The sequence below is a fragment of the Seriola dumerili genome, unplaced genomic scaffold (assembly GCF_002260705.1).
Source record: "Seriola dumerili isolate Sdu_G_001 unplaced genomic scaffold, Sdu_1.0 BDQW01000044.1, whole genome shotgun sequence".
NCBI classification, from domain to species: Eukaryota; Metazoa; Chordata; class Actinopteri; order Carangiformes; family Carangidae; genus Seriola; species Seriola dumerili.
The window spans coordinates 2,718,379-2,737,862 of record NW_019174299.1 but is presented as its reverse complement, the minus strand read 5'-3'; the positions used below and the strand labels follow the sequence as shown (position 1 = coordinate 2,737,862).

General features: G+C 39.2%; 3 protein-coding genes across 5 annotated transcripts in view; 2 read left to right on the top strand and 1 right to left on the bottom strand.

The window, feature by feature from the left end:
- LOC111217615 (pentraxin fusion protein-like) overlaps nt 1-4,587 on the bottom strand; it is a 7,505-nt gene extending 2,918 nt beyond the window's left edge. The window contains exons 1-4 of one of the 3 annotated variants that reach the window (XM_022739569.1): nt 4,539-4,587; nt 4,069-4,130; nt 3,528-3,735; nt 2,750-3,193 (exon numbers count right to left, since the gene is read on the bottom strand). In XM_022739569.1, coding sequence (XP_022595290.1) covers nt 2,788-3,193; nt 3,528-3,735; nt 4,069-4,120 — 666 coding nt within the window. In that variant the 5' untranslated portion in view covers nt 4,121-4,130; nt 4,539-4,587 and the 3' untranslated portion in view covers nt 2,750-2,787. Of the gene's footprint in view, nt 1-2,646; nt 3,194-3,527; nt 3,736-4,068; nt 4,131-4,534 lie in introns of those variants that run through there. The other 2 variants (XM_022739568.1, XM_022739570.1) reach the window with 2 other exon arrangements.
- A 1,997-nt stretch (nt 4,588-6,584) lies between these two features.
- tsen54 (tRNA splicing endonuclease subunit 54) lies at nt 6,585-12,794 on the top strand. Its single transcript, XM_022739567.1, has 12 exons — nt 6,585-6,658; nt 7,637-7,795; nt 8,413-8,476; nt 8,637-8,720; nt 8,879-8,977; nt 9,058-9,110; nt 9,446-9,553; nt 10,003-10,477; nt 10,628-10,763; nt 10,863-10,923; nt 11,720-11,833; nt 12,185-12,794. The coding sequence occupies exons 1-12, from the start codon at nt 6,603-6,605 to the stop codon at nt 12,333-12,335; spliced, it is 1,560 nt and encodes a 519-aa protein (XP_022595288.1). The 5' UTR covers nt 6,585-6,602; the 3' UTR covers nt 12,336-12,794.
- Nucleotides 12,795-13,809: 1,015 nt separating this feature from the next.
- On the top strand, nt 13,810-18,729 carry LOC111217716 (5-hydroxytryptamine receptor 3A-like). Its single transcript, XM_022739701.1, has 9 exons — nt 13,810-13,849; nt 14,017-14,180; nt 14,744-14,788; nt 14,970-15,079; nt 15,870-16,042; nt 16,149-16,309; nt 16,410-16,620; nt 16,728-16,886; nt 18,163-18,729. The coding sequence occupies exons 1-9, from the start codon at nt 13,810-13,812 to the stop codon at nt 18,438-18,440; spliced, it is 1,341 nt and encodes a 446-aa protein (XP_022595422.1). The 3' UTR covers nt 18,441-18,729.
- Nucleotides 18,730-19,484: the final 755 nt, after the last annotated feature.

Below are 19,484 nucleotides of genomic sequence, written 5' to 3'. Positions count from 1 at the left end.
TAAAATATAATTTTTTATAATGTAATTTGTTATAGTACCAAGGCAGAGACATGACATCTCAAATGATATTTGTGAAGCAGAAAAACCTTGAACATTGATTACAACTATTTTATACTGAGAACACCTTCCTCTGAAATTCCATCTTGTGTTGTTGGACTTGGACCAGGATCAAGCTGTATCTCAAGAATGATGTTTTCCTCCAGTGTCTGAGCTGGGTAGTTAGGGTTAATAGATTTCATTTGATCAGAGATCAGGTTACACAAAAATAACTACACTTTCAAATATGATAAGATAAGAAATACAGTTAGATTATAAAGCAACACTTAAACTTTAAAACACAGCTATGTTCAAGACATGAAAGATTTATAGACTTATGCCAGAGTTCCTTTACCTAATTGGTTAATGATCAGTTCCAATGAATAAAGTAAGACACTCCCCACTTTTTACTGATGATGACTTAACCAAAATCTGATTTAACCAATATCAATGATTTATGGATGACAGAGAAATGTATCTACCTGCATCAGGAATTCTGTCACGTACTGTCAGCATAAATCCGGACTGGCCTCTATCATTCAGAAAAGATGTCTTTCCTCGACTAATGTGTTGTTTCGTTTCATCAAAGCATCAAGTTCGGTAGCATCAGGAAGCCCAACTTGTATTTACTGTAAGATAACCATTGAAAACAGATGTAAAATTGATACCCAAATTGCAAAACCAAAATAGCCATCCTAAATACATAAATCCTTGTGTTTATTTGTTGTTGAAGGCAACTTTGAGATGGCTACTCACCTTGAGCAATGAAATCCAAAAAGGTGAACCCCGACAGCAATCGGATGTACTTCTTGGTATTCTGGTACTTCACCTTGAGCAACATTGCCACATCTTTAGACTGCACCTTGTAGAATATGTGGAGAAATGTGGCTGTTAAACAGACTTCATCAGGTTTTTAATTTTTGAGACTGAGATGGACGCATTGTGGTCCCTGGCCTGTAGCAGTGTTTCAGCCGCCACTCTCGGTTTGGGCCCGCCACAGTCTTTCACAGTAAAAAAAAAAAAAAAAAAAAAAAAGGAAAAACTGCCGTCTCTCTCGCATGCAGTCGCACCACATGTGCACACACACATACACACACAAGTATGGGTGCATGGAGAGGTCACGCTTGGCCGCTAGAAAACGGTAAATGCGATATATCACGCTAATTGTAGTGTTGAAACTAGAAAATTCCAGGGAAAATTTGAGTGCCACGGGGGCTATGTGGATGTGATGTACATGATTTATTTCCAGTGTTCAAAAGTCACCTGATTCATTATTTGGTTTTGAGAAATGTTTTGATATAAAAGTGATATGTACAACATTATTTAGCTTTTAGTATTTTAGATGATGCTGCTGTGGAGGTCCACGTTTCAAAAATCTGCTGAATGCGGATGTTGTGTTTTGGCCTCTTACAGTTCAGAGCCGTCGCCATACGTGAGGCAGCTGAACCTGCCTCAGTCACGTGATAGAGCAGGGAGACAACTGAAGAGGAAGCGCAGCGCCAGCCCCACCCCAACATGCAGGTAAACAGAGGCCCTGTAGAAAACCACTCCCTCTGTACTATATAGTACACTGTATTTACTGCCAGCCATTTTATTTGAGAGATTGAATACAAGGATAAAACTAGATTTTATTGTTCAGCCACTGTTCAATTAAGACAAAAGAAGGTAGAACTATTATTTTCTAATAATAGAACAAGCTGTTGACTATTTTCTTGATTAAGCAGTTAAGTAATAGCATTGATTAGAAAACCACTCCCTCTGTACTATATAGTACACTGTATTTACTGCCAGCCATTTTATTTGAGAGATTGAATACAAGGATAAAACTAGATTTTATTGTTCAGCCACTGTTCAATTAAGACAAAAGAAGGTAGAACTATTATTTTCTAATAATAGAACAAGCTGTTGACTATTTTCTTGATTAAGCAGTTAAGTAATAGCATTGATTAGCCCTTAGCAGTGGCAGGTCTATGCTTCTGAAATGCAGAAAACCACTTCATTTTCTTTGTTGCAATTTGATTTCAGCTCCATTGGTGATCTGATTCAGCTGAGTTTATTCATATTTTGTTAGAATAAATGACTGATGTGATGTGAAGTTTTCGACCATTAGTCAGTGTAAAACACACACATTTTCCCATAAACTAAAGGGGTACACACTTGTTGTTCTTGCTGTAGTCATTCAGAAGCACAAGAAGAGTCCACCACTGAGAGAATGGAGGAGGATAAAGGCAACCATGATGGTGAGGAGAACAAAAAGCCTCCTGAGTCACACTTGACAACCTCTCCAGAGACTGCACAGGTTTTTTTTACAGACTTGCTAACACTCAGTGAGGATTTAGCTTCTGCGGGACCTGGAGTTCTGGGGCCACTGGGGTAGTTGCACTTTGCTTGATTGGAAGTCCAGTTTTGACTTTTATGGATGTGATTTTTTTCTTGTGGTTTTCAAGGATAATGTTAGCTCTACTGTTGTGAGAGTCACTATATGGACCACACATTGAGATAAAGCTGGAAATCTGTGCAGGCGACATTATCATGTAATACATTCCACCACAACAGGCATTGTCAATACATTTTTATTGGACTGAAAATAATTACAGCAGGACCCTAATTTGAAGTAAGAAATTAGTATTTATCATTAATTGCATTGACTTACATTTGATCAAGAAATCATCTTCTTCATAAATGTCATACAGGTGTAATGTGGCTACATTCCCTACATTAATCCGCCATATTCGTGTGGGAGCATTAAATCTACAGCTCACGAGTAATAACCTCTACCTCTCCATTAACATTGAGCTGTGCGGTTTCCCAGTCAAAAACATTTCCTCTTGACACTGTCTTCCCGGAGTACATATCTTGGATGGTGCTGGCTGAGAGGACAGAGTCCCACATATTAATGTCACAGATCTCCCCAACAAAACTCTGTTTGGCGTCAAAATCCCCCAAGTAGCTATCTGGATCTTGTCCAATCAGAACCTTGCCGTTGGATCTGACAGAGTGACCCTTCTTGTAAATTTTGGTCAAGCTTTTCCTCCCATTCATAAATAAGGCAGCCGCACCTGAAGTGGAATCCCAGGTGAAACAAAGGTGGGTCTCTAGGGATCCGAGCTCAGGGACTGAGAAGAGAACACCCTCTCCAGCCAGGTAGAAGGACAATCTAAACACAGATATAAAAATCAGTGGTATGCATCTTTTAAAACAGAGTTTCATTGGGTTTAATATATATAAAATAAAAATACATCAGAGGAAATATGGAGCCTGGTAGGTGCCAGTTATTTTCCTTTAACATTACCTTGATTGTGTGATAACGTAAACTTCTATTTGATATACTAATACATAAATAAATGAACAATATTTTTTTTCATGAAAATAGTTAAATCTAAAAGAATATGGTTCCCAAATATAACATCTTAATCTTTAATACTATCTTAAATCCAGAATATCAGCATCTGTGTTGTTGGCCTTCAAAGTGATGATCATTTACAGTGTACCTGCCGTCCAGTTCACGCCACACATTCAGCTCATCATAGTCTGCAGTCCGGTAGGCAAACAGAATGATCTCTCGCTCCCCACTGAGCTCCGTGGCCACACGCATGCACAGGGTGAAGGCCCTCAGGCTCAAGGGCTTCAGAGGGACCATCTCAACAAAACTGGTACTCGTCTCAGTGGGAAACACCAAGGTCTTTGTGGTTGTACTCCCTAAGAGACAAGAGGTTTGTCAAGAGTTACAAAAAAAATCCTATTACAAGACCCCATGGTAATGTCTTTGTTTGTCCAAACAAAAGTCCAAAATCCAAAGATATACAGTTTACTGCTTGAAAAACATATTTAAATGATTCATCAGCTATAAAAGAAATAGTTGCTGATTAATTTTCTGTTTATCAACTCATTCATCATGTAGCTCTAATGAGTTTATTCACCTTTTGCTTTGCAGAACAATACCCTTATATTCAAAATAAAATGTTAACTGTATACTTGTGCGCATGCACAGATATGCACATAAAGACACCTATAGGAAAGGTATTCAGTTACCGGCCAACACCGTGGAGATGGCAACGAGAAAAAGAACGGCTGAAAATCTCATTTTGTCAAACCTGCAGAAAGAGAGACAATTTATGCATTAACTCATTCCACTTATTCATGCATCAAGCTTTTTTGAAGTGGCAATAAAGAACTTTTCTTGCCCCCAAGTGGTAGTAATGATGGTGGCACTGTGTCATTACCCGAGTGGGTCAATGCTAAACCTAACCTAACCTCTAACCCAAACCAATAGCAATTTTAATCATTTGTTGCCGGCTACTAGTGTTAGCGTTAGCAACATGGCCTCTGCTATCAGCCTACCTACTGTCAAAAGCAAGAAACTATTTTTGTTTTAACTTATCATAACAAAGTTAAAACAAAAATTCTCTATTGTCACTTTAATCTATATGCAGTTTCAGTACTTTTTATGTGTGTGAAAGATTATGTAATGATATATAAATAGAATGAAGCTGTATACCTACCGTGCTGCTGGGAAGGTCCTGCTATAATCAATCTAAACAGGGTTTTTTTTATATTATGAGCCCCCAAACTACTTCCTGTTACAACACACTGATGTGCACATAATAAGATAATCATTAATCATAATCAAATCTTTCTTATGTACAGACTTGATGTGAATTGATTGTGGCTGTTTAGACAAGATTGGACCTTAACCCAGTTCAGAGGGTAGACAAACTGACCTGGTATTTATGCAGGTGGGTCTTTACCGTGTTTTCAGTTAGATGATTTGAACTCTGAACTCTGAGTCAGTAATTTGCTCTGTGAATCTAACCTGCTCACTTGACAAGGTTTTCTTCAACAAACCCTAAGTGTCTCTCCCCTCCGGTCAAGCCTGAAGAAGCTGTCTGACACAATGCTTCATTTCCTCATTCATACAGTCGATATCAAAGCGCATACACTGTAAAAGTCCTACAGGAATTTAATCATATTCAATCAACTCATCTTTGCTTGTTAATGTAAATATGTAAATTTTGTTATTTCAAGTCAATTATAATTTCAGGTTATTTCATTCAGAATTTTATTATTGTTCTAACTTTTGACTTTAAATCATAAGTTGAATTAAGTTTTTTTTTGTCAATATTATTTATTGGCATTTTTACATTACATAAAATTAAAACAATGACATGAAATGCTCCTATTATATTGAATGAAGTTTTGAATGAAGATTTGAAAGAAACAAAACTAGCATCCCAGCATGCATTGCTTGAGAGTTAAAACTGTAAGACTTTTATTTTTTGTAGTTTGAAGAAAACAGACATCATGGAAACTGCTGTGTGCAACGATATGTTATAGTTGTTTCTTTTCATAACAGCAAAAACAATGGTGACCACAATTGCCGATTGTCAGAGAAAGTTTTACAAAACCATAATGTGGAATTGAGGAATTGATTTTTGACACTGTTTGCTCAGACCTATAGGAAGCACTGTGTCTACTACTAGCTAAAACAAATGATCTCATAATAGGCAAGGATCAATTGAACAAAAACCTACATTTTTTTTTTAAAGTTTTTGAAAAAAAAAAGAGAAAAAAAGGAAAAACTTTAATTGAGTTTTGGGAAGCCCATTTGGCATTGCATTATGTCAGAGTAATTCAAATTCATTAACATGATTCAAAAACAAGCCATCCCAGTTCTCATCATTGAAAACAACAAGGAATAATCATGAAAAATGTCTGATGAAAAGCCTTTTGGACATCACAGTGAATTGCACTGGTGGTTAATATAATGTGATAGTTTTCTATGTTTATTCCAGAGAAAATGTGAATGTAGTTTAGGATAATTTTCATTATTATTTCTTCATGACATTACAATAATTATTAATAAACATAATTATTCAAACAACAATCCAAAACCCCCAAAGTATTTGGTTTACAGGATTTAGGGGCATCTATGAGCAGAAATTGAATATAAGATTCATAATTATGTTTTCATTCATGTATAATCACTTGAAACTAATAATTGTTGTGTTTTCATTAGCCGAGAATGAGCACGTCATATCTACTGTACATAGTGAATGGGTCCATGAGCTCCGCAATTCTGCCCTGTCATGTTTCTACAGTAGCCCAGAACGGAAAAACCAAACACAACAGGCCTTTTGTATTTTTATGTTACCTGAAGACCAATGTAGGGTCTCCTACGGGAAAGGGGGTGAGGGGAGGGGTATTATTCAGTTGATTGCAATCTGCAAACTCATTGCTAGATGCCACTAACTCCAACACACTGGTCCTTTAATCAGTGAATCTGAGATTTTTTGATTGAAATAGGACTGAAATAATTAATATCTTATTAAAATAGTTGCAGCTTTAATTAATTTAATTAAAAAGATTAATTTTCTGTTGACTGACTAATTGTTGTAGATCTAAGTTAGTTAAGTGAAATGTAAATTTTTAACACTTTCAGGACAGAAATCCAAAGGGCTCTTTGTGCACTGGCACCCTCTGCTGGCCATGAGTGTAACTACTTTTAATCACTGAACCTGACGGGCATCAGGACCCAGAGAGCTGCGGCGGGGAGACTGGTAGTCATCATGGCGGACCAAAACAAGACAGACACCGAGGGGACGTTCTTCAGTGAAATATTAAGGTGCGTTGTCGCCCAAATTGGCAAAAAACCCCAATAATTATAAAGACAGGCAGCAATAACTCTTCTGTCATTCTCGCTCGGTGGCACTTTTACTCACCTTTCTCTGTTGTCTGGGCTCTTTGACGTTTTCCCTGTTCACATGGTGGGACATGTACATCTAACTGTTAACTAAGTTATGGAGTAGTGTTACAAACATGTGCTGGGAAAACATCACTGAAATTGGTGTGAAAAACTTGTAAAACAGCTGTGTAGCTGGAGCTTAGGTTATCTCCAGAGGTGAAATGGTGGATATTAATTAACCGAGACGGTTTATGACCCATTGGGTCTCTACGCTAGTTTCTCTCTGTCGTCCTCTGCTGGTGTGTTTTGGGGAAAGAGGAGAGAAAAGACCGCAAAAATAATGAATTAACTGGAGTAAATGCACTCATGTGGGGGATTTGAGAGTTTGCTGTTAAAAAGTTGTTCCCAACGATCGCTATATTTGGTTCATAAGCAGGGCATCATACAGTTGACTGTTTTGTTGAATAACTGGGCGATGTCCTGTGACAATGAGTCATGACCGTTTCACTCTTTATGACACTGGAAATACACACTACTGCAAGCTATTACATGCAGCTTTGGGCTACTTCACCAGTCATACGATACAAAATTGTCCAGTAGAGCATACAACAGAAATTGTGGTTTTGGTATCAGGCATTGTTTTGTCCAGACCCTTTAGATGGTATGAGACAGGTCTCCTCTGTGGAGCAAGGTTTAGTTTTTGTGCACCATGTACACATGTGTGCAAAAGTTGTGGCACCCCTGAGCAAATTACATCTTTTGTTGATTTCTGAAGTGAAAACAAGTAAGTACAACCCCCAGAGACAGACATTTAAAAAATAGCCTTTATTCAAATGTTAATGAACTTTTATTGCTTGCGTTGTCTTGCACATGTCAAGTGTCTGGAGCTGAGCATTGTCGTCTTTCTTTAAATTCCAGTCCGTCTGAGCTTTTTGCAGCCCGGTCCAGGAGTCACAAGATCCCAGTCAGAGGACAGAAGGACTTCTTCCCCAATGACTCAGACGAGCAAAGACAGCGGCTTGAGCAGAGCCTGAATGAACACTGGAGCCTCATATCAGAGGAGAGAGTGGAGAGGCTGTGAGTAGGCGTTCCATCCTTCTATCCATCCATCCCAAGTGATAAATATTAGTTGTATTATTCTTTGATTTCTCCTTAGTGATGCATTCAAGGGTGTTCTGCCAGACCCTGAAGTCAATTATCAAAGACCCATGAGCTCTGAAGACAAACAATGATAATGTTGCAGTTCTGCTTTAAATCAGCTCTGAAATCTTCGGCTGCTAACCCCTAACACTTTGACAAAAATAACAGTGACTAAATGTGCACTGTGATGAATTAGCTTATGATTTTGACATCTCTGCAAATAGACTGTAAAAAATAAAAGAGAAGTAGCACTGTAGCTGGAGCATAGGAAATATTTCATGCTCCACTAATCATTAGGTTTATAGTAAAAGTGGGTCAAATGAATGCATGTGATGTGAAAGGAGTCGCTTGTAGTGATGAGTTGAGAGTGAATAGGTAATTATCAACAACTCTTTACTGAGCTTTTTTGCCTCTTTTAGCTCATTGTTTGGTTTTACAGCACGTTAAGGTTCAGTCTCCCATCAACCCTGCTGTCGATGTTAAGTCTGTGCAAACAGTAAGAGTCAGGTTGTGCTGCACTGACATATGATATATGTTCACTGTTTTGATTTTAGAGGAAACCTAGTGAGGGCCACATGGATTCCAAGTGACCAGACTGTGGAGCTTCAGTCTCCAGCTGTGAGTACTGTGTCACACCAAATGAGACAAACTACAGTCACACACACACCCTGTGACAAGCTGACAACCTCTGCACTGCATCTCCTATCACCTCATTATCAAATGTTTGTCAAATTATTATAATGTGTCTTACAATCATTATATATATTTTTGTAAACAGGGAAAGTTTTGGCAGACGATGGGCTTTTCTGCCGATGGCAAACAGTATCTCCTCCCTGAAGAGGCTCTCTACCTGATGGAATGTGTGAGTGGCAGATTAAACCTGTTGGCCAGGGTGTGGCACTCTGACTTGGAACACAACACTCTTTGTGTTTATTCTTTAATATTTAAGTAACCCTTAAGGAGTCTTGTGATCTGTAAACTATTGATTTCTGACGTTTGTGAGTGTCGATGTGTGAACAGGGAAACCTGCAGGTGTTTTATAAGGACTTGCCGCTGTCCATTCAGGACGGTTATGAGAGATTTCTGTCCTCGAACACAGTGAGGCTCCAGCAATATCAGGTACAACTATTAGTCCAACACACATTCTGGATGAGGAACAAAGTGCTGTACTGGTCTAATGATTCTCATTCATCACAAAGGTATTCGGGCATTTGAAGAGGCTTGGCTACGTGGTGCACAGGTTTGATCCCAGGTAACAGAATCTTAACGTCCCAGTCAGATATGTATAAGTACAAGCAGACATTAAAACATAACAATGTGGGAATTAATTTTCAGTACTGATCCTTAGGGACGGCAGTGTTGTTTTCCTTCCATCAATCTACAACACATCTTATTATCTTATTATGTGTACATAATAACATAATCATTAATCATAATCAAATTGTTCTTATACACATAGTCACAACTTATTATTTTTGTATTTGTATTTGTAATTATTTAGCTTTTAGTATTTTGGATGATGCTGCTGTGGAGGTCCACGTTTCAAAAATCTGCTGAATGCGGATGTTGTGTTTTGGCCTCTTACAGTTCAGAGCCGTCGCCATACGTGAGGCAGCTGAACCTGCCTCAGTCACGTGATAGAGCAGGGAGACAACTGAAGAGGAAGCGCAGCGCCAGCCCCACCCCAACATGCAGGTAAACAGAGGCCCTGTAGAAAACCACTCCCTCTGTACTATATAGTACACTGTATTTACTGCCAGCCATTTTATTTGAGAGATTGAATACAAGGATAAAACTAGATTTTATTGTTCAGCCACTGTTCAATTAAGACAAAAGAAGGTAGAACTATTATTTTCTAATAATAGAACAAGCTGTTGACTATTTTCTTGATTAAGCAGTTAAGTAATAGCATTGATTAGCCCTTAGCAGTGGCAGGTCTATGCTTCTGAAATGCAGAACACCACTTCATTTTCTTTGTTGCAATTTGATTTCAGCTCCATTGGTGATCTGATTCAGCTGAGTTTATTCATATTTTGTTAGAATAAATGACTGATGTGATGTGAAGTTTTCGACCATTAGTCAGTGTAAAACACACACATTTTCCCATAAACCAAAGGGGTACACACTTGTTGTTCTTGCTGTAGTCATTCAGAAGCACAAGAAGAGTCCACCACTGAGAGAATGGAGGAGGATAAAGGCAACCATGATGGTGAGGAGAACAAAAAGCCTCCTGAGTCACACTTGACAACCTCTCCAGAGACTGCACAGGTCCAGACTGCCACCACAAGTACAACAGATGAAGGTGGCGGCAGGACCTGGTGGACGACAGATGTTCTCAGGGACTTGGGTAAAGGGTCAGATCATAGCCCAACCTCTGGTTCCTCCCGCTGGGACTTCAGCTCCATCTCCTTCCCTGACCTGGGCTCCAGGGGGCAGCTCTCCAGCCGCCTGGCCTCTCCAGACCCCTCGCTGCTTCCCGGGGCTTTGGCTGTGGGAGTCTGTGACGTTGCGTCCTGGAGGCAGAGAATAAACCTGCGGGAGGTGAGGCTGTCCTCAAAGGAGCAGAGGAGGGAAGAAGACAAGCGTAGGCGTCGGTGGGACGTCAACAAAGACAAAGAGGTTTGTAGCAGCAGATATTAAACAACTGTAACATAACATCAAAATGTTCCACACAAATCTAGTTGTATCTGGGAAATCATTATGTTTATTTTTAACCAATATAAAAAAGGCACATTATGGGGGATTATTACATTATGGAGTTCCTTTAAGGTTCAGCGGTGCAGAAACTGGGCAGAGTATCAGGAGCTCCTGGCGAGGCGGCAGGGGAGACGTAAAGGTCGACCAGCACACCTGTGGAACAGAGAAGTCACTCCATTACATGACCCAAGACAACTGATCCCCACTGGTGAGATCACATGGACCTAGACTGTAAAGTCAATTCAAAGTTAATCTACATCACTTGCGTCTAATTTGAAGTCACTGATATTTGTTTTTTTTGCTCCAGGGGAACTGTTGGATAAAATCAGTGTGATCAAATCTACAAATTTGCTCGAGGGAGCGTCCAGGTATCACTTGTTTCTGTTTCCTTTTATTACCCTTTAGCCTTACCAGATACCAGGTCAGTCAGGAGACAGTAAGAGGAAGGCAATGACAGCAAAGATAAAGGAGGAATTGAAAATGGAGAAATAAATGAACAAATCAAACCAAAATAAAATAAAACTTAATAAATAAATAAAAAAGGGGAGAATAAATTAAAAATGGACTGATAAATAAATACTTTAAATAAAACTCTGGGTCTGACCCATCTGTACTACTCCTGTTTACAGCCTGACGCCTTCTCACAGATCACAGTATGTTGCTGCTGGGCTGAAAAACATGTTTCTGTTTATGAATCAGTGTCAGAGCCACATCAGATTCAGATCCATCAGGTGTATGTTGGTTCAGCCAAAATTATTCTAGAGAATGATGCAAGATTTTGTAGTTATTGTAGTTCAGTTTAGTTATTGTCACATTTCAATCTGAGACCTGAAATGTATTAATGAGTTATTGTAGCATATCATTATGTAGGCCAGATTGGTATTAAAAGGTTGATCTCATGCAGCTACTGTCTGATCATTGTGATTAATAGACATCAGCTCTCACTCACCTGTGAAGGAAGATAAATCAGAATTTGTACTTTCTGTGAACTGAGCTTGCCACAATCTGTGACCTCTGCAAACCCATAAAGACTCTGAAACAAAGCAGCGAGATGCTGCGGCTCTGGTGTTTGTCGCTGCCTCATTGTGTTCTCGTACACCGGGGTTGATGTATTGTACTGTGGTGGAGAGCGCATACTGATGACCTTGTGCTTTGTGTGCTCAGGTTAAAAGGATCGGATGAGTGGAAGATTTGCTTCAATGTTTACCAACCTGATTCGGTGGCTGACTTCAAAAAGAGTAACCCCGGGAAACCTTACTCCCGCATGTGTGTGTGCAGGTAAGCAATCGCACAATCTGCCTGAGGCCATGTTTACTCAAGATTGGTTTACAGGAAACAACAGGCATTTCAGTTGAATGACATAAATCTCACAGTGACTGGATATGAATGGATCTGTCTTTTGGTGATTGTGATAAGACTGCAATTACCTAAATTAAGTTGATTATTTATTGATCATATAGTCTGTAAAATGGCAGAAAATACTTACAAATACGCATCAAAACTTTTTAACGCTGTGTTTCAACTAAGTGATTAATTGTTAAAGATTGTGAATTTGAATTTGAGTTATGTTGACCTGTGTGTCCTTAGAAACTGCCAACATAGTTTGATTCCCTCACTCCTGTGTTTCAGTTTCAATGATCCCGTGCCTGACCTTCGAGCTATCAAGCTGCTGGCCTCCCAGAGCGGAGACGTCCCAGTGGTCATTGCTGTGGTGGACCATGGAGACATCTCCTTCTACACCTTCAAAGACTTCCAGCTGCCAAAAGATGTGTACCCCTGAGACCTCACTGCTCTCTAATGTAAAACATTCACCTACATGTATCCAGGACTTTTCAATAAATCTGCATCTATTGAGACGATATGTAAAAATGCAAATTTCTTTTGCGTGTCTGATTTAGTGTGTGTGGTTTTAGTGCCAAAGCTTTGGTCCCCAGGTCGGATCTTTGGCATGGGTAGGGGTGTGCATTGCCGTCTGCAAATATGTTGGGTTTTTTTTGCTGCCACTTGGCGATGCCAAAAGTTGGAAATTTGCAAATTGCATAATGGAACAGTGACGAAAATAACAGTGTTTGCTTTGTTTACACTTTTGACACAGAGTCGATAGAGAAAAGTTTTTTTTCTTTATCTTCGGGCCCAACAGACTGCTCTACCTTCCACTTTAAAATATGAAGGAACTTCTTCAAATTTGGCACAAATGTCCACTTCGACTCAAGGACGAACTCATTAGACTTTGGTGGTTGAAGGTCAAGGTCAGTGTGACCTCATAAAACATGATTTTGGCCTTGTGAACGCAATATCTCGAGAACTCCTCAAGGGAATCCCTTCAAATTTGACCATTACTCAAGATTTCAAACAGAAATGATGACAAACACACAAATTATTAATATTTCATATGACTGTGGAAAAACAAGGATGTAATCTGAAACTAGTCTGAGTGGCGGAGGCATACCACCGTGAGGCAGTAATTCTAGGTATTCTTTAAAAGTTCTTATGTGATATTTGCAGTGTCTCTGACATCGTTGTCATGTTGGAAAATTCCTCTGCTGCCAATCTTCTTGAGACTGGGAGTCTCTCACTCAGTGGTTGGGGAAACAAATTTGTTTACATAGTGGAATCTGTAAATGTCATGTCCTCTACACCTATTGTGTGAAAATAATCAATGGAGTTTTCTTTCTTTCTGTGTGCAGTTGTCATGGAATTGCAAATTTTGCAATGTCTGTAACTGCCACTTGGATGATATTAGTGGTATATTGATTGTTCTATTGTTTTTTTTTTTTTTTACAAGGAAAATGTGTTTTTTTTTTTTTTATCTGACTGTTGTAAACCTTTAGACACAGGAGACTTTTGGTATTTAGATACTGAAACATGCAGCCGAAATGTTGCTGTTCACTTCTTTTTTGTGCATTTTAAGATTTTTAAATTTCAGCCTGTCTCATGCCTGTTTTTTTCTTGACCACAGACATCGTAAGCATGTGTGTGCACTGAAAAACCCTCACTCCCAACTGATATACACCGAGATCTCCTCGTGTTGACTTTTGAGCTTCAGCTGCAGCTCCACAATAGAAATATACGGGTGATTTGTGTTATATCCCCAAACAACAGGCCACAGGAACAAAGAGAAGCTATTTTCCACTTTGACAGTCCAGTTAATTAGATCTATTGATGTTCTACACATAATTGTTGTATTGTCCTACAGTTTATATAAGTGTTTTGCAGTTTGAAAGGTTTCCCTCAGAAGCTGAAGGCAAATAGCCATGTCAGCTCTGCGGACTCTCACTTTTCTTGCTTTAATTGGTGAGTTGTTAAATTAAACTTAAAATACTTTTTTTTATTAAGACATAAAACACAGTAATTGGGATTTAGAAATGTTAGAATGAAGATGTGTAGGTTTTGTGTTGTATCAGTTTCTGAGGGTTGCGTTTTCCTGGTCTCTAAAGGGTTTTTTTCCTCCTTCCCTGAAGGTATTTCGAGCAGTCAGACTTCAGACTGCTCATACGTAGGTCTCCTGAATTATTTAAACCTGACTTCAACAAACAATGTTCTAGAAATCACTCGACCTGTCAAAAACTGGACTACACCAACCCTCGTTCACCTGGACATGCTGTTGTATGGCATTTTAGAAGTGGTAAGTTTCTTTTTTGAGTGCATTGCTTTTATGAGTGTATCTATTTTTTTTTTTTTTTACTTTTGATGTACTTGTATTTCAATTTATTCCTACTTTATATTTCTACTCCCAACTACAGTAATGAGAGAGAGCTGATAACAGTTCTGTACTTTAACTTAAGTATGATTTTAAATGCACCGTTTACAAATGGAGTATTTTTACATAGTGGTATTGATACTTTTACTTGAGTGAAGGACCTGAAAACTTCCTCCACCTGGGATTGCTGGGATTTACACAAGGTCACCATACCCCATGCACTTATTGTCCCCCAACAAATCTAACAGGAACTAAACGCTGAACTTTTATGATTATATTATGGCAGATTTTTATACATTGTGAGATTGTTATTTTCACTTAAGTTAATGGTCTGGGTCAGATATCTTCAAACCGGGGGAAATGAAGGCAAAACTATCTGCATAAATACATGTTTTTCTGAGTCGGATGAATCGAGTTTTTCACTTAAACATGCTATTTTTGTTGCGAATGCCATGAGTGCTCACCACAGTGCTGCTGATTGTCTGCAGGATGAGAAGTCTCAAACCGTCACCAGTCACATCTGGTTCCACATGGTAAGACTCTGGACTGACAGGAAAGGCACATCAAGGTGCCAAAGAATGTAACTGCATTTTCACATCAGTGGTCTGTAATCACCAGATATATCAACTTCAGCGACATTGCTTGGCTTTAAATTTATTGTCATGGCTCTTTGAATCTCACAATCAGCAATGTTTATTTTTGTTCTTTTCCCAGCAATGGCAAAATGAATTCCTTACGTGGAATTCATCAGACTTTTGTGGGATAGACATGCTGACCATTCCAAGATCAAGGCTGTGGATCCCAGATGTAACCATCCAAGAGGAGTATGTACCAGCCATTACATACCTGCAGGTTGTGGGTTTGGTCTAAGGCTCAGGAAAGCAGGGCTCACAGCCTGTCTTGAATACATTTAATGAACTGAACCAGAGATACAATTTACACCAAACCACTGTAAAGAAAAACAGAAGAACTAAAATAGGATCCACTCAGATTCTTTTATGTTTTTTTTATATCCTGCATTATTTACACAAATGTTGACATAGAGAGTACAGTCTTCCTTTTCATAACAGCATATTAAACATATATTATGAAGAGTAAAATGTTAAAGCAAAAGCTGACACAAGCATAATCAAAGCCAAAGAGATCTTGAGCCAGCATCACCCTACACACACAGAGAAGGTAGACTTGAGAAAACAGTTGATCCGCCCAACCTCCTGAGCCACAGCTGGCCCATAATAATGTCAACACACCTGTACTAACTAAAGTAATGACTTTATCCCTATTTGTCCTGTAATTAAGCACCAAACTACATGGCTCTTTCCAGGAAGCATTTTAGAAATGATCAGGGAATAACAGCCCTGTGAAATAAATCATTACACATTTTCTTGAACAAAACTTCCACTGGTAAAATAAACACATTTTTCAATGTACAGGAGAGAAAAAACACCAACATTTTTGCTTTAAATTTGGAATGAAATCTAAAAAAAGTACACTGATTAAGCCTCAGTGGTGTGACTCACTTTGTAGACAAGCAAGTACATTCATCCATTCACTGAAATATAATGGAGAGAAGAATGTTACCGTTTAACTTTTAATTTCTCCCTGTTCCTTCAGTGCCTCTGATTCTGGGAGCATTCACAACAGTCCACTTATCACTTTGATTCCCAGCGGTTTTGTGTTCGCGAACAGAATACAGCGGCTGACCTTCACCTGTCAGATGAATCTCTTCCTGTTCCCCTTTGATATTCAACACTGTGCCATCACATTTACATCTATGAACTATAATGGTACATTGCACCAGATGAACTACAGGCTACTACCTTAATATTTTTACATACGGAATTACCATGTTGTATAATTAATGTAATTATTTAATTTTGATTATGTTCGCAGGGGAAACTTTAAAACTAGCAACAACAACGAGTGACACAACTCTTACTTCAATCTCTGAGCGGCTCATGATTACACATGGAGAATGGCAACTTAAAACCATTGAGGTTTTTAATTATACTCCTACCAAAGATATTAAAAGTCAAAGCAAACTTGTATACATGGTAAGAAAATCCATATAATGAAATTTGATAAAAATTCTTTCCCCTCTCTCCAAGTGTGTTTGTTTCTAATTAATTAATTCAATAATTACATTTTTTTCAGATCAAAATCATTAGGAAGCCAATGCTTTATGTGATAAATTTAATCATTCCCCTGGTGTATTTTCTGGTCCTGGATCTGGCCTCTTTTTTCATCAATGAGGCCAGAGGTGAAAAGCTGAGCTTCAAAATGACTATACTCCTGTCCATCTCTGTCTTACTGCTGATCCTCCGGGACATGTTGCCCTCCACTGAAGTCAACCTGCCAATAATCGGTGAGTCGCCACACAAGCCTCAGACCAGAGATTTAAGAGTGATAGTGTTCAGTATCTTCTTTAATGGTGTCAACGATATTACACTGACCACTGCACGTTTATTCCAGCCAGATACTGTGTTACGATTTTCACTTTGGTGGGGATAAGCGTCCTGGAGGCCATGCTGGTGAGCTTCCTAATGGAGCTTGATGATTATTGTGGTAAGAAGGCTCAAAGCTCTGTTAAAACCCAAGTGGAAATTCAGCTGGAAGCCGATTATCACCAGGGTAAGTAAAGATACTCTATGTCTCTGAGTATAGTGTTAAATACCCAGAACTACCAGAAACACAGGGGCCCCAACAGTCAGCCTGGGTCAGCTGCCATAAGAGGCTATTTATTAAGAACAATAAGTAAAATCCTCAAAAAAGGAAGAAGAGGAAAAGACAGACAATTGTACCACAGCAAACCATGCAAACAGGATACCAGTCAATCATGGTTTGAATGCCTCCGCCTATCTGAGTATTGTTGCTGACCATGTGCATCCCTTTAATGCACTGTCACAAGGCAAAAGTAGTCTCAAACTGGTTTCATGAACGTGACAGTGAGTTCAGTGAACTTCAGTGACTTCCCCAGTCTCCACAGCTGAAGCCAGCAGAATGTGTAAGTTTTGTAAAGCTGACGGGAACTGAAGAGTACACTCCATTCACAGTGCATCAGCATTGTTGATAAAGAAATCAGCTTTAAACCTTTATTTGGCCCTCTTGAGTTGCTTATTTACACATCCAGTAGTTCATCGTTATCGTTCATACACAGGCATGTTTCTGGCTACCTAATGAATTTAAGTACAATATTCCCTCTCTTTTAGCTCTGTTATTTTGTCTCTTCCAATCCCTGAGGGAAATATCTGTCTGTTTAGCTGCTAAATGCTCCACTTTAACTGTGTCTGTGCTGTTTGCTGCTGAGCAGGTAGTGAACAGTGTTTTTTTTACTGAAAGTAGCTGCCTGCTGCAGCTGAAAACAACTCTAGGAAAGCAGTGAGAGTGAAGTAGAACAGTAAAGTTGTGGTGGTCCAGACAGATAAACAATGAGCTGAAACTTTTTATAACGCTCCATAAAACCGAGGGGAGCTGCAGATGCAGGTGATAATTCTCTGCAGGTTCATCACTACTGTGGTACTATTGTTTGACAGTGTGTAAATGTGTTATTATTGTTGGGCACTATATTAATGAGTTATCATCATTTGACATAATATGTTTTTATAATAGGAAATTTTATGTATATGGACCAATAGGACTCAGGTTGGTGTATGAAGGGCATTATGGGATGTGTGGAGCAGGCTAAAATATGTTGCTAAGCTAATGAAGAGCCGCATGCTCAGTTAACAGTTTGTCTCATGCGCTTATATCCACTTTGAAAAAACATAAACTACCAGAGACACATCTCATATTTACACACTGTCATTTCAATTCACATCCCAATACAGATGCATTGGTGATCCTACAAGTAGACACTGAAGGCGTATCAGCTGATTCTGCTGAGTAATGTTCCTCCTCTCCTACACAGAGCATGCTGAAGTTGAAGAGAAAGGCCAGGTGAATCCAGGTCCTCTGAACAGCCAGAGCGACCACAACCTGCTGAGACTAATCCTGGAGGAAGTGAAGGCAGCTCGACAGGAAGCTGGAAGTCAAGACAAAGACAAGAGGAAGCCTGGACGCTACAAAAGACTGGCTAAAATCATAGACTCTGTGTTCTTTGTCCTCTATTTATTAACTGTTATCATTTTTCTGATATATATGTATATATTGTGGTGTGAGAACTGTATTGCAAATGATAATCATTAGATGATGTGTGTTTAATCAGCCAGTGTATCCTCTTCAATTTGACAACGATGAGTTTTTAAATAATCACGTATCACCTGGGATTTAACACATGCAGTGAGGGAGAAAACATCTAAATCAAAGTCTGTCTTTTTTCCACAGTTTCTACCCTGTGGAACTGTCAACCTATATACAAATAAGCATGATTATAGCATGAAAATGATCTACAGTTTGTTATAAATACTGGATCTTTGGAAAAGCAAGGTTAAGTTATATGTTTTTCTGTTCAAAATAAAGTTGATTTGTGTTTATATCGGTGGCTTTGAACCAGAGTGCTTCTGACATTTTACCTTAGACCACTGTTAAGCAGGGAAAGTGTGAAAGTTATTGGGTGGGGAGGGGGGCTGAATCTTACATTTCATCTTATAAAAAAGCCTTCTCTAATGTTACTAATACTTTCTTTGGACCCTTGACCTAGAAAAAAACCCCTGCAATACCTGCCCCTAAATATCTCACTGTAACATAATTGAATGGTACTAGTAGCTAGCGAGCCTCTGCTTCATCTGGACAGAGAGAGGGAGACAGAGAAAGGTTTCAAATGTTAATGTTGACATTTGTGTGTGAATTCAACACACACACACACACACACACACACACACACACACACACACACACACACACACACACACACACACACACACACACACACACACAGAAACTGTGGTGTTAAAGCAGCTGCAAGAACATAATAAACTTTACTTGCATTCTTGGTTGAATCCATCTTCAAGATGGATCAGAAGGTGGCTGCGATCCTGGCCTTGCACTCGTCCAGCTGTGTCAGAACATCATAGCAGTACACTGTCCGAAGTCAGACTGGTGACGGTAGACGGGGCATCTGGGGCAGTGGTGTAAACTGCCCCCTTAAGGCCAGGAACTGCTCGTAGACACCAAGGTACTGGATTGCTCTTTGCCTCCAGGAGTCTGAGTGCTCCTCCGAGGTATTACAGCCGAGTAGCACTGTTGCCCTGAGTGCGACCTTCAGCTGCGCAACCACCCTCAGGGCACAGG

Excerpts from the sequence above, each read along its gene's own strand:
- LOC111217716 (XM_022739701.1), top strand. The coding sequence starts at position 13,810 with ATGTCAGCTCTGCGGACTCTCACTTTTCTTGCTTTAATTG. Across the intron at positions 14,181-14,743 it reads TGTATGGCATTTTAGAAGTG|GATGAGAAGTCTCAAACCGT; the intron begins GTAAGTTTCTTT and ends GATTGTCTGCAG. Across the intron at positions 16,887-18,162 it reads GGAAGCCGATTATCACCAGG|AGCATGCTGAAGTTGAAGAG; the intron begins GTAAGTAAAGAT and ends TCTCCTACACAG.
- tsen54 (XM_022739567.1), top strand. The coding sequence starts at position 6,603 with ATGGCGGACCAAAACAAGACAGACACCGAGGGGACGTTCTTCAGTGAA. Across the intron at positions 10,478-10,627 it reads ACGTCAACAAAGACAAAGAG|GTTCAGCGGTGCAGAAACTG; the intron begins GTTTGTAGCAGC and ends AGTTCCTTTAAG. Across the intron at positions 11,834-12,184 it reads TCCCGCATGTGTGTGTGCAG|TTTCAATGATCCCGTGCCTG; the intron begins GTAAGCAATCGC and ends CCTGTGTTTCAG.